General features: G+C 34.1%; 1 protein-coding gene across 7 annotated transcripts in view; it reads right to left on the minus strand.

Moving 5' to 3' along the window:
• SMPDL3A (sphingomyelin phosphodiesterase acid like 3A) overlaps positions 1–15,566 on the minus strand; it is a 98,669-nt gene that overhangs the window by 61,300 nt on the left and 21,803 nt on the right. For 6 of the 7 annotated variants that reach the window (XR_012489216.1, XR_012489212.1, XR_012489214.1 and 3 more), the window contains exons 5-7: positions 13,843–14,021; positions 12,978–13,158; positions 11,440–11,564 (exon numbers count right to left, since the gene is read on the minus strand). Coding sequence is in view for 1 of the 7 variants with exons in the window: in XM_074309970.1 (XP_074166071.1) it covers positions 7,525–7,830; positions 11,440–11,564; positions 12,978–13,158; positions 13,843–14,021 (791 nt within the window). In the remaining 6 variants the exon portion in view is untranslated. Of the gene's footprint in view, positions 1–6,022; positions 7,831–11,439; positions 11,565–12,977; positions 13,159–13,842; positions 14,022–15,566 lie in introns of those variants that run through there. The other variant, XM_074309970.1, reaches the window with a different exon arrangement.

A 15,566-nucleotide genomic window follows, 5' to 3' on the forward strand; every position in this document is an offset into this window, starting at 1 on the left:
CAATCTGTTGCTTGTGCCCTCATACTACTGCTATGCCTTTTTATTCCTTTCCCAGCATGATGCTTCAATCAAATCTCTGCAAACTTCCATTATTTTAGCAAGCAGTTTAATTAGATTACGTAAAACTAATAAAATGCAAAGCTACAGATTATATATTATAGAGCTCAATTTTCCATACTTATCTCAAATCCAATCCCCCCAAGGAAATAGTAAGCCCCAGTCACCAGTTTTGCAACTGTTCATAATTTTTTACATCTCCCCCAAGCCCAGCTGAAGTCTAAATTACAGGACAATCAGAAGTCAGTATCATATAACAAACTTCCTACTTTACTATGTAATGAAAGCTAAATACAGCAGTTAACTTAGTTTAGAGTCTAGATAAGACAACACTAAGAAGCTTTGGTGATTTTCATAGTCACAGATCCATGCATGATCAATGATATAAAATTACTTTCCCAGGAACATAAAGGAAGTGTCTCCTAAGTTCATTTCACAAGTTGCCTGTGCCTATTTGCCCCTGCAACTTCATTATTGAAACAGAATTCTATGCAACCTAAAGCCAATGTACTGACATCTGTGGCAAATCTGATAGTACAAGTGAACAGGTAAGTCTCAGCCATCAGTCTTACTCCCTATCCATTTTACCTTCAAGATCTGTATGCAGTAGTATATCTGATATTCAGGTCCTTCCACCCTTAGCCCAAAACAAGGTCAAAAGAGTAAAATCCAAAAGAATAAGGATTAAAATATACTATCCTTCCTAATTCATTATATCACAAATAAAAATTCTGTTTGATAAGTCTAAATCCGAACATTTTTGGAATTCCTTGAGAATCCACTAGGTGGGGTAATTTATCTCTCTCCTTTTATTGTTTTTGGTCATAGTCATAGATTTCCATACGCAAATCAGATTGCAAAATAAATGGTGTTGCTGAAAATCTTGCCTATTGTGTACTTAATTTTTAACAAAGCACAAATGTTTTACTAACTGTACTTAAACCACAAGAGTTCTGTCTTCAGAATATATATAGGTAGGAATGCCTAAGGGGAATCTCTTTAGTATGCCACAAATGGTAGTTAAGTACTTCTACCGTGTTTCCCCGATAATAAGACCTATCCTGAAAATAAGACACCCACATACTCTTTAATATTCCGCTAAAATAAGCCCTCCCCCGAAAATAAGCCCTATCGAACTTACTATGAAAACGGTCATCATGGTGATCCCCTGCGCTATATGCTGCGTAGCAGTACCTTCAGTAAGCAGCGCCGCCCTCCCCTCCCGGGTGAAACGCACGTCGCGCTCCGAGCTGCATCCAATCAGAGCTGCAGCAGTGAGCGCGTCATCCTCTTCTTCCCTGGTGATTTGCTTGCTGGCGCTACTGAGAGCAGCGCCGCGGAGTAGAGCTGAGACAGGACCATCTAAAAACTCGGTAAGTTCAGTAAGCGATGGAGAATAAAATAAGCACTCAGGGGGCATGATGGAGGCTAAAAGGGGCATGATGGAGGCTAAAATGGGCATGATGGAGGATAAAAGGGGCATGATGGAGGCTAAAATGGGCATGATGGAGGATAAAAGGGGCATGATGGAGGATAAAATAAGCCCTCCCCTGAAAATAAGCCCTCTGGTGTTTTTTAGTCCCAAAAAAATAATAAGACAGTGTCTTATTATCGGGGAAACACGGTAGTACCTAGGAACTGCCAAATTACCTCTTGGCCATACTTGTTTTCTAAATTTGTGCTCACTTTCCCTGGTATTATGTATGTATTTGATGTACTGTCACAGAATTGTATGTGTGGAGGGAGAGAGGTTTTATAAACAATATTGTAAATGTATCACCTTAGTCACCCTTTTTAAAAAATGCATATATCCATATGAATATGTACATATATATGTATATTATACATACATATAGATATATATTCAATATTATATGTATAACCTATTTATATTTTTATTATTTCTTTTCAGGAGTGATCTTGCTAGACCTCAAGAAGATCTCATTATTCATTTGAAAAACCTCTCATATCCATGACACTGTTAAAATTTCTTTCACCTTCCTTAATGACTTCAGCACATAACTCACAATCTTTCTTTCTACCCGACTTCAGTATTCACAATGATACCTCTTCTAATAGACTGATTTCCAATTCATCAACTTCTACAATTTCTGACTTTTACTCTATCTCAGCCAAAAATAGATTGGCCACACTTTAGACTGCAGCAATATCGTTCTACTTCTGATTCTGACCACAATCTTTGCCTTTCCCATGTCTTTGCCCTTAATCTTTTTGTTATAAGTATTTAACAAGGCACTTTCCATTTTTATTGAATTTGTTGGTCCACTTTTCCTGCCTGCTATTTTCCAGATGGGTAATACATTTACCATTTGTCTTCAAAGGTATTCTCAAGCATCTGAAAGCTGCAGAAGAAATTAAAACAATTGTCCTGACTGGGTCCACTAAAAGTTCATCACCACACAGGTACACTGTAATTCTTTTATTCATTTAACTATCATCGTCCTTATAACATAAATAATGCATTTGCATACACATGTGCATATACATGTACATATACACACACATAAAGAACTAATCCAAACCTAGCTTGGCTCTCTCTACAGTGCTACTTGAATATTTTTAACCTCTCTCTTCTTATGCCACATACTATTTCTATTGTGGAGGCTGAAGACAACCCCAATAAGATTGGGATCTCCTCCTACATTCTCACACCTGATCACTATGGTTTCTCCTACTTGTCTCCCTAGTTCTGTAAAAATCAGCAGCCATTTAGAAGAAAACTGTCCCCTTTCTCTTCCTCATGTCTTTCATCTCCATACTTCTCAACCCAACCCCACTCATTTCCCAATCCTACCTTGTCCACTCCTTTCACTGCATTCACTGGAATTCCTATCGCATAGAGAACAAACTCCCTTTATCCTGAACCTCTCTGACATTTTTTCCATAACCCTCACAAAATCTGGCTGAATGCTGATGACATTGCACTCCAGCATTAACTATTCTCCCTACCTCCTTCCCTCACTCTTCTTCTTTCTCTCTCCTCTCCCTCTCATGCATACACATGGGTGCTTGCACACACACACACACACACACACACACACACACACACACACACACACACTCATGCATTGGTCCTCAAGTAGGAGTCATAATACTATTACTTGTTCTCTCTAGATTTTCTGTCTTCTTTATTCGGTACCCTTTCCTCCTCTGAAGTCCACATAATTCAAATTATCAAAAATAAGGTAACTTAGGTAACTTATTATCAGTTTATTCTTCCTTTCTTCTTAAGGATTTCAGAAGCTGAAATCCTTTGTCTCCTCTACTCCTAGCCTTATAATATAGTACCCTCCCAAGCTATTGTTCTTTTTAAAACTAGCTCAGCTCAAGATACCCAAAACTACTTCTCAATCTTTGTCCATTGCCTGGAATCTCAATTTGAACAAGTACTCATACCCTTCATATTTCATACCTGGATCATTCCACAACTATTACTCTACCTTGTAATATTCCCTTTTCCCAGATTTTCAGCTTTTAAATTTGTTGACTTTTCTCCCTCCTCCCCTTCCTTAGTATCCGTGTATACTTTTTCCTCTAGGTTTTTGTGACACTCTTCTCTCCTAGATCACCTCCCACTTTTCTGTTTCTTCTTGCAGTTTATCATGTCCCTAAGGTTTTGTCCTAGATCCTCTTCTCGACTTTTCCACTCTTAGCAACTTCATCAATAACTTTGGATTTAACTATAACCTCTATGCAGATGAATCCCAGAAAATATATCCAGGCCACTAAGCTTCAAATTCAAATCACCAGTTGCCTGTTAAACATTACAAACTAGGTAGTCCACAAACATCTTAAATTCAACCTGTATAAAACTGAACTCATTAAATTTTTCTCTGCCACACTATTATTTTTCCCATTTTGGTTGTGAGTTGACATAAGAAATTAAATGGGAATTTTTGAATTTTGTGGAAACTGCAAACAACATTTGAAGGCCTGCAGATGACACAGGAAAAGTTTAGGAATTCACAAGTGCATAAAATATGTGCAAAGAATTGTATATCAACGTATTTTATCTTTTAATATCCTAATAATTCGGACTCCTCTAGTACAAAGGCACAAAAAATTATATGTGGATTTTCTGGACCATGGGAGCTCCATGCCCTTAACCTCTATGATGTGGAAGGGATGACAATAGATTTTCCTATAAATCCTTTTTTTCCAAGCTTCCATATAACTTACAAAGGGATCAGTATCTTTATGTCTTAGGTTCATAATCTATGCATATCTTCCCACTTCTACTTTCACAGCTCTTATATCCCTTCTTTCACTCATACCACTTTTATGCTTTCATGACTCTCCTAGATTATTTTCCACCCAATCCAGTTCATCCAATATATTGCTGATAAAAGTAGTTTTTCTTACATGTCACAATAACCAAGGCCTGTAGTAATCTACTATTTGATAAACACCCAAACTCCAACTTCTAGAATAAGAAAGAACTCACTATCTGACAAAAATTTCTGGGAAAAGTGGAAAAAATGTCAGAAACTTGGCATAGAAATAAGATCAAAATGGGTACACAATTTAGGCATAAACAAATTGAAGAAGGGAGAAATTCATGACCAAAGAACTAGAGAACTAGAGAATGTGGGAAAAATTGGAACACTAATGCATTGTTGGTGTAATTGTGAAATGATCCAACTATGCTGGAGAGCAATTTGGAACTATATCCAAAGGGCAATAAAGCTATGCATTCCCTTTGATCAGCAGTGCCATTAATGAGTCTGTATACCAAGGAAATCATAAAGGAGGGAAAAGGACCCACCCAAAAATGTTTGTAGCAGCTCTTTTTGTGGTAGCAAAGAATTGGAAAAGGAGCAGATGCCCATCAATGGGGGAATGGCTGAATAAGTTGTGGTATACAAAGGTAATGGAATATTATTGTTCTATAAAATGATGAACAAGCTGATCTTAGAAAGGCCTGGAAAGATTTACACAAACTGATGTTGAGTGAAATAAGTAGAACCATGTAAACTCCAAGATATCTTGTGAGATTTCAAAAAACAAAATTTATATGCCTATTAGTAGGTACCCATAAGGTAAGGGTATGATTTCCCATATGGATAGAAGGAAAGAGGAAAGGAGAGAAGAAAGGAAAGAAAGAAAGAGTCTTTCAGACATTTTTAATGCATGGAAGAAAACACAAGGAAGACTAGGAAAAAAGCACAAAAAGAACAACTCTGAAAGCTCTATACTGAACTTATTTTATATTTAAAAAGAAAAGCAATCTGTAGATAAGAATCTACATTTTCCATGTATAGTCAGTCTCTTTTTCTGTTCAACTATATTTATATGAAAATGTTCATTTTACATTGTATTTTAGTTCAGAATAAAAATAACTTATTTTAAACACTTAGGCTGCATATATGTATGTATGTATGTGTATATATATATATATATATATATACATACACATATATATACACACACACACACACATATACAGAGAATTATTTTACTCTATAATTGATTGAAGCCTTTTCACCTTGGCCAGTCCTTTTGCTCCTTGTCTTTAAGAACCTAGAGTTCATCTCCATCCTAGACTACAGCATCACTGTAATACTAACAAAATGAAATCTCCATTGTACGCCAGTGGCCTTGATATTTATGCAAATGAATAACTGTAGTTACTGAGTACTGTTATCTGTAACATGTCAGAATAGTGTTAATCAGTTTTTTAAAATTTGAATAATGACAGTAGCTTTATGTAGTTATAGTGAAGAATAGTATGATATGGATGCTTATCTCTATAACCACCTAGACAAGTCAATTCAAGCAAATGGTTAATCAGTGAAAATAAGTATCTTTCAAATTTGGCTTTAAATTGAATTGATTATTTGAAGGCTGAAGCTGAATGTGACTTTAAACTCAAACAAGAAATTAAGCTAATAAAGTCTCGAAACATCTGTAAATGAAAAGGAAAAATTTAAGACAGAGTCATTACTACAGACATATTATAATTTATTGTATATTTGGACACAACCTGAAATGGACAATAAAAACAGGCATTAAAATTGCCAACTGCTTCTAAAGAATGCAGAAATTATGTAAGTACCGATCAAAATGATCCTAGATTTCCACAATTTGTTTAAATTGCATGCTCCAATTTTCTCAGTAGAAATAAAGATAATTTTTAAAGTGGTTGGTACATTCATAATATCAGAATATTATCATCCAGTTATACAAACAATACTACACAGCACCTGACTGCCATTTTTTTACAATTGGAGGCAGGTATAAAGTGATTTACCATAGCATACATACAGATTATTAAAATGAAATATTTTTTCAGCATTTTCATTTCAAAGCACAATAAATTTCACTTTTAAAAAAAACACAGCAAAACAAATACATGTTACCTAATGAATAGTAAGTGCAATATTTTCTATATTCATTCTATCCAGTTTAGGACCTTTATTTTCTCAATCCTATAGAAATCATGATAACTTTATTTTACTCTAAGAACATCTTGTATTTATTGAACTTATTAATCTATGAAGTCAAGACTTTAAAAATGCTTGAACATAATTCTTCTCTTTGGTTTATAATAAAGACATTGACACAGCCTTCATAGCACTGCACATAAATTATACCAGTTTTTCCAATCCTTATTCCCTTGGAAAAGAAAATAGTACATGAGGCAATAACTTGTGATCTAGTTAAGAGAATAAAGACAAAAAATGGTAAATATACCCACAATAAGGACACCTTTTTTTCCTCTCTTCTCATTTATGTTCCTAACACAATCACTTTGAGAGCCTTCCTTTCCCCCCAAATCTAACATGCATAGAGTTAGTATGCATGGGGTACTGTGGAGGTGGGAAAAGTATGGATTACATTCTTTTCCTTCAATCCCCACCACAAAAATGCTATGTAGGGCTCTATTTCCTGTAGAGGATAAGGTGAATTGGATTATATATCCAATTATTATACGAAAAATTGCAAAAGCAGAAACTGGCATAAATAGATTTAGTGGCTTTACCTAACTATAAAGATGAAAATAAATTTCACTTTTCCATTTTTCAACTAGTTAGTTTAGAATCTGGCTTATACAACTTTATCAAAAGCAAAACATACATTATATAGTTTATTTTTTTTTCCACATAAAACTGTTTATGATTGAATTGAAAGACAATAAAATTGGTCATGTGGCTTCGCTCAAGTGGTCATTTGCTTTGCTATGTAAATGACAAGTTTCGCTACTTTGGAAATAATTATACAACTAAGGAAATGAAAATTCACATCCAAAAGTCACTGAATAATGGCCTATATAAATATTGTTCCAACAATACTGAAAAATCAAAATATTAAGCAAATATGTAAAATTCGACATGATGAAAGTGACACAGTAATTCACAGAAGAATTTACATAAATTACCACAAATTAATCAATGAGAAAAAGAACACTTTTAAAAAAATTTAATGAAGAAATAACTACAGCCTGTGCTAGAGGCCATATTGTTTGAGGCAGTCTGTATAGGATGCCTGGTCAAGATTCATAATTGCACAAATCTGATCAATCTTGCATTCTCTATCACAAATTATACTGCTATCATAACTCACAAAGAAATACTTGTAGTAAGTTAAGAACTGTTTACTATCTAAGGCGGCAAATTGCTTAGCTAAACCATATAAATTTTTTGGCTGCAAATCTTCAATGCCATAAGCCTTTGTCAGGATGTACTCCAACTTCCAGCTGGGTTCTTCTTTCATGTTAGCCTCTGTAAGGTTTAAATAATACTGCCAAGTATCCTATAATTTAAAAAAATTATATATATATACAAATCTCAACATTGACTATGTATTAGAAGAACAGTATGGCAAAATGAAAGGAAAACTTGATTTAATTTCAGAAATCCTGGATTTAGACCCAGCTTTGTTAACTCCAAATAATCATGGGCAAGACACTTACCTTTTCAGATCTTTATTTCCCTTATCTTTTAACTGGGAATAATAATATTTATGTCAACTACTTTATGGAATTGGGGAAAAAAATCAATCTGTAAGCCAGGAGATGTTGCTTGAATGTGGCCTCTTATTATACAATGAGAACACCAATTAAGAGTCGAGTAAATTATTGCTAGCTTGTAAAATCAAATTGGAAGTTTATAACTCACATTTGTACAAAGAAAAGGAAAGTCAGAAAGAACTTATGCACTATTAAAAACCCTTCCCTTTCTTCAACCAAAGGTTTAAATACCATCAAGCAATGAATAAAAAAGCATTACTTAAAGCCCAAGATATGCCAGGAACTATGTGAGATGCTAGGGGTGTATATATAAAAAGAAAGATAACAACTAGCATTTAAGTAGCACTTTAAAGTATAACAAAGCATAATAAAGTATCAGTTCATTGATAAGAAACAAAATCCTTATTTATAAAAACTTTTATTATAATGGAGGAGATACCATATTCATATTTATTTATTTATATTTATAAAGTATAAAGTAGCATAATTCCAAAAATTCTCTATTTTCCTCCTTAGTTATTGGTCTATTTCAATCTGAGAAGTCACATTATTAGTTTTCCATTCACAGATGCTGAATCTGTATAAGAAAAGTGAACTGTTGGACTGATAAAATTTATGGGATGATTCAGGTCAAAAACATACTTCTATTAGAAAAAGCCAGATAATTGAGGCCAAAAAGGTTACACTAGCCCAGACTGCTAACTAGTTACTTTAATTCTCCACTTCACTTGGTGGGATAGATACAGATAGAATCTCATACTTCACGTCTTCTTGCATGAAAATGTTTTACCAAGGGGAATATCAAAATAAAGCCCTTCAGCACTCTCAATATCATAAAGAGGGGGGAGGGGAATGAAATTGCTACCAAAAATAACATCCAGAATTCTGTAACTATTTCTTAGGATATCGCCCAAGATCATTTTTCAAATACTGTTGAGAATATACTTTCTCTGTACAAAATCTTTATTTAAAGTTCTGTTTAAATATGTTTTTAACCATTCTGGGGCATGAATTTATAATTTGTAAATTGTACCTTTTAAAAAATATTAGGCTACCTTAGAAAATAAAAGTATCTAAACTTGTTTATAATAGCTTTAAAGATATGAATGAATGTGAATGTAAGGTCAATGATGATACTCAGCTAAGTGACTCAGAAAATTTTGGAATAAATTAGTAATGTGGTTATAAAATTCTTTTCCATTTTGGGTGGAAGAAGCTCTGAAAAGGGCTAAAACTTAGTGGAGACTCATGTCAATTTCAGGCTGAGGAAGTGGAGTGTTTCCCTCCCTTCCTGAACTTCCCCCTCCCCAGATCAGCAAGCAATTTGAAGTGGGTTGGATATGTGTAATTCTTTCAGACATTTTCATATTTCTCATGTTGTACAGGAGAGGTCAGATGAAAAGGAAAAGAACCATGAGCAAAAGGGAAAAAAAACAAGCAAACAACAATAGAAAGGCAAAGATGCTGTGCTTTGATGCGAATTTAATCTCCATAGTTCTCTCTCTGGATATATGGATGGCATTTTCCATCCCAAGTCTACTGGAATTTGCCTATGGTTTATAGCAGTAGTTCTCAATGTTCACGGATCTCTGGGAATTGGCAATTTTTAAAACTTGCTTAAATGAATTATTAATCTGGCTTTTTATTGATTCAAGTGCTTAGAGACATAAACTTTGCATGTTGATTTAGAAAACTTCAAATTAACTATCTCTGATGCATTGTATTTTTATTCATTTTGTTAAATACTTGTCAATTAAATTTTAAACTGGTTCCAACATCTGGAATGCTGTGGGCCCCTTATACTATTTCACAGGAATGTTTTACACCTCTGGCCTAATGACATCTAAGGTACCTTCCAGTTCAAAATCTAGGGTCTCTAATTTGTCTCCTAATTCTCTTCATCCTTCAATCTATGCTTCAAAATAATGGCTCCCAAAATAGGCTTCCTTAAGCACAGGCTTGTTCCCTAGAGTAAACATCTCATTTCTCACCTCCATATCTTGGCTGAGGCTTAAAATACTTCCTCTTCCATCTCCTAAAATTCTTAGTTCCTTCAAAGGCTCAGATCAGGTGCTACTTCTAGGAAAAACTGTTTCTGATTACTCTGGTTATTAGTACTTTTTTCCTCTTCAAATTATCTTCAACTTATTTATCTTTTTAGATATATCCCTCAGTAGAAAATAAGTTTCTTGAGGGCAAGAACTATTTTCCAATTTGTCTTTGAATTCCTAATGCATAACACAAGGTCTTGCCTAAGGAAGTGTTTAATGTTTCCTGAATTGAAAAAAACAGTAAACTTCCATGAAAAATTATTAACATCACACACAAGCAGAATATAGAAGACAACACTATAAATAGATAATCTATATAGATAGAGATATGCTTTAATTCCAGGACATCTACATCACAATACTTTGTGTTATAGGTATATGTTAAAGAGACAATATGGGGGCAGCTAGGTGGTGCAGTGGATAGAGCACCAGCCTTGAATTCAGGAGGACCCAAGTTCAAATCTGGTCTCAGACACTTAACACTTCCTAGCTGTGTGACCCTGGGCAAGTCACTTAACTCCAGCCTCAGGAAAAAAAAAAAACAAAAAAAGAGAGACAATATGATAGAGCTAATAAGGGAGCTATCTTGGAATTAGGAATGTGTGGAATAGAGAGATAAGGGGAAGAACTTATAGGAATGGATGAATTCTTTTTCTATATTTTATTTTCATTATTTCTGTGTTTCCCCTATGACCTGTATAATATGTACAGGCCCATGTTTACTTGAGCCTTGGCCAGCTATAAACATATTTACTTAACCTGAACTGATGACATTTATCAGTATCTGACATTTACTGATATTTAGTCTATTAGCTTGACCACTGCCTGCTTAATTATCTGAAGCCCAAAGGCCTGATTTTCTGTTTCCTAGAAATCAGGTGATTTCGGGGAAACAGAAACCTTCCATTCCAATCTCTTCGAATAGCAACAATCAATTAGATGCCTCCTCCTCCCCTTCTCAATGCTCTTTTACTTGTGATGTAATCTCTTGTATAAAAGCTCATCCTCCTGAGGTTTTAATAAACAACTTTTCTGCTTTCTACTGAATGATCTCTGAGTAGTCATTTTGGATAAGGGTCTTCTATATCCCTCACAGGAAGAAATGATTTGAGTCCTTGAGACTCATAGTTGTTGCCTGATTTTAGATAAGTCACTTAATCTCTCAGTGACCCTTGCAATTCTCTATCGCATAAACTAAAGATAGTAGCTAAATGAGATTCAACAAGAATAGTTCCTTACACCAAAGAAACCACAGGCTCAAAATTTTTTAAATCCTATGTAATTTTTAAAAAACCTAACAAAGCATATATTAATGTCTCTAATTGAATAATGTCAACTTACCAGCAATCGGTAATCATCAAGATCATACCGAAACAATCTGACTCCAGGGTTATTGGTTTGTTTTTCAAGAACACTCTTCACGGGTGTCACAGCAGGAGCCACAAACAAGGAACTGACTGGATTTCCTATTTAAAATACACATACAAAAACAAACTACATTAAACAAATGTTTTGAAAATACATGTGATTTATCCAGCCTTTGTTCCCTAAGATAACATTAAGAATAGATAACAATAGATAACATTAAGAATTTTGTTCTAATGTCATCACAATATTATCATAGAGAAAACAGCCATTTTCCTCAAGCTTCTTAATTATCAGAATAAAACAGAAAAAAAAAATATGAATTAAAAAAAGAGAGAGAGATTTAGTTGAAAAGAGAGTGATATTTTTTTCTTCCCACAAGAGAACTATTTCCAAATTTCTATGGGAAAAATATATATATATTAGCTATTTTTGTTGACTGCTACTATGTGCCTATTATATCTATACATATACAGCTACATAATTTTGTGTATATGTCTGTGTGTGTACATATAAAACAAATTATTTTGGGACTGGAAACCAGTACAAATGTTGATTTAGTTCTCACTTATCTGCAAAATGGAGGGGAGTAGATATATAATCAAATGTAGAGCATCTACATTGCAATTGCTTAAGAATAGATGTTTGCTTTTATATATAATATGAATGTTTCAAATATTCCGAGAATTACCAATACCTTACGCATATGACTCAAGACATCCTACAAAGTTGCCATATTTTCCTTTTCTGCCCCTTTTATAAGCTTTTCATGCCACTGTCAAGGAAAATAGCATCATCTCTTGGACTAATATAAAGCTCTAGATGGGTACAGAGCTGAGTTCTCAAAATTAAGCTGCAGAGTGTAGCACATATTTCCTTGAGTGCCTTGTTTTCTGCTTCTCTTAAGGTAAATTAAACAAGATCTTGTTTTATATCAAGAAAGGTTTTGATATAAGCAGAGCAAGTGACAATATAAGGAAGTACTTGGATGAGAAATTCATATTTCATTAACCACTGATAATCATAAGCTGAATTTTTAAATTTCTCAACAACTAATTAAAAAAAAGCTTTGTCCTCTAGATTCCATAGGCTTTAAAATAAATCAAGCTAAGAACAATGGAAATAACTATCAGCAGATTACCTCTAAAATCAAGGATATTTATTCTAAAACAAAATTAACTTAAGAGGCTCTCTTGCTGAGGCCAATCAAGTAATGTTGACCAGATACAGACTAGGGAAAGTACTGTGTACAAGCTTAAAAAAAAAATTAAAAAAAAAAAAAAATCACACTATCATAACCTATTAGAGTAGAAAGAATAATTTCTACTTCTAGGATAAACTAGGATTTTAAAAAAAAGGCTAGAGAAAAAGGTGGGATTTGGAGATATGAATCACGTACTTTTCTGTACACATAGCTTTTAACTGCTTAATTTTGTAATCTTTTGTATCATGTTAGGTGTTCAGACAGACACTATGCTGAAGCATCAATTTGCAAACATTTCATTCAACATTACCTTTTTTATCTGCAAGGACCATAATACTATCCCTGTGAGTGTGTCCATAAAATTGTCCTACAATAATGTCACTGTATTTATGGAAAATACCAATCAGTTTCTCATTGTAATATTCTCTTATAGCAGTCGTATTTCTTGAATATGGTAGGTAGCCCACTGGTACATGTCCTATCACATACACCTGGGGGGAAAAAAAAAACTAAATACAGTAAAGCATAATAGCGCATTTCTAAGTGATAATCTAGATCTCTCTTATCAACCTTACATGCTAAAAATGCCAACCAATAATACTGAATTTTGTATGAGACATATGAAATAAGTTGCATTCATTGTAAAATAACTAATAAGAAAGTAATTTAAAATGTCTTGAATCCCAGGTATTATAATAACTTTTGGGTGAAGGGAGAGGAAAGAAATGAGATAATAAGCCATTCCCCTAAACATATCTTTGAATAAGTATATAAGCACTAGAGTTAAGCTGTTTTCCTATTTAAATCACATAGATGTCTGGCTATGGTTGTACTATGAATTCTTCACAGGATCAAAGAATCATAGAATCCCAAATCTAAAGCTAGAAGAAGCCTCAGAGGCAACTGGGTGCCTCCTATTCATTTTAGACATGAGGAAATTTATGCACCGAGTGACCTGCTCAACGTTTCAAAGGTGGTAAGCATCAAAGGCAAGACTGGAACTCAGACTTTTTGATTCTAGAGAAAATGTTCTTCCCTCTCTAATATTCAGTCTGTAGAGAAGTTCTTTATGAAAATAATTTTAAATTATTTTCTACCTAACTCATCACCCAATAGCCCTATTACTTAAATCTCTTAATTACTCCTTAGGACTTTAAGACAGCATGGTCTCCAACCTTTTCTTTATTTTGCCGAGAGCTGTTTAGCGTGTTCTCCAGCCACTCAAATTGATTTGCTGGATCAGTCTTGTTCAAAGTGACAGCATTGGGACCATAGTACAAGTTTGTGTTTAGGCTGATGATTCTGAGGGACTGACTGCTCAAATGGGATGGAACAGTCTGTGAGTAAAAGCCACCTGTGAAAATAAATTCAACATACATTACAGGAAAATACACAAAACAGACACTCATACACACATACAAAAATACAAGCAAATCCTTAACTGAGATGCAGCAGGTCTAGTTAGAAAGGGAGTCGTGATCCTTCTATTTGTCCATCAAACAAAACCATGGTTTGCAATTAGAAGGATATAACAGAGGGATATTTACATACCATAATGGTATTTCAAATGAGGCTAATTTTTTTTTAATCTTTAAAATGAATAAAGTAGAATTCTCACAATTCCAGGGAGCAGATCAGATTCTGACCTGCATTGACAGATGGTATTTCCTCATTGGAGTTCACCAGGCCATTGAAATCATGGATCTAGTCCAAGTTTTGAAACTACTGAATTCTGGTTTGGGCTTTGGGTTTAAGAATGATTAACTTACATTTACATAGTACCATAAGGTTTACGAAATACATTATAGTAATTTCTCAGTTTATCCTCACAACCCTAGGACATGGACACTATTTTAATCCACATTTTAGTACTATTAAAACTGTATTTGAGTTTGACACCACTAATATAGATAAGGGCCTGAACTAAGTAATAGCTATGTAAACAAAGATAGACAATCAGAATTGAAAGATGTTGTAAAGGTAAAACAGCAAGATTTGTCAAATGATTGGATATGTCAGTGATGGTAATTGAAGAATACAAGATAAAACTAAAATAAGACTAGCATAATTAAAAAGATGATGACAACCTCAAAAAAAATGCAAATAGAGCTGATTTGAGGGAAGAGATAAGGAGTTCTATTTAAGGCATGTTGAATTTGAGCTAATTCTTCAATGTCCAATTGGCAATGTTAAGTAATGAAGGACTGAAGTTCAAGAGAAATATTTGGGAAAGAGAGAAGTTTTAAGTCATCTGCATAAAGATAACTAAATCAAAAGACTTCTTGGGTAACCAAGAGAGAATAAAGCAAAAAGGACTCAGTGGCAATCTAAGAGAATACCCACAATTAGGAAGTGTGAAATGAATGATAAGCCTGCAAAGGAGACTGAAAAAGAGCAATGAGATAGGAAAAGATATTGATAAATGTTGGAAAGGATGAAGGAAAATTGGGCCACTAATGCACTGTTGGTGGAATTGTGAAATGATCCAACAATCCTAGAGAGCAATTTGGAACTATGTCCAAAAGACTATAAACTGTGCATACCCTTTGATCCAGCAATACTACTAATGGGTCTGGATCCCCAGAACATCATAAAAGACTTACATGTGCAAAAATGTTTGTAGCAGCTCTTTTTTGTAATGTCAAGGTATTGGAAATTGAGTGGATGCCCTTCAAATGGGGAATGGCTACATTATGGTATATGAATATAATGAAATATTATTGTTCTATAAGAAATGATCAGCAGGCTAATTTCAGAAAAGCCTGGAAAGAAAAAATCTGAATCGATGCTGAATAAAATGAGCAGAATCAGGAGAACATTAGACAGGAAGATGATCAACTTTAACAGAATTAGCTCTTCTCAGCAATATGGTGATCCAAGACAATTCTGATAGACTTAA

The sequence above is a fragment of the Sminthopsis crassicaudata genome, chromosome 4 (genome assembly GCF_048593235.1).
Source record: "Sminthopsis crassicaudata isolate SCR6 chromosome 4, ASM4859323v1, whole genome shotgun sequence".
Classification (NCBI taxonomy): domain Eukaryota; kingdom Metazoa; phylum Chordata; class Mammalia; order Dasyuromorphia; family Dasyuridae; genus Sminthopsis; species Sminthopsis crassicaudata.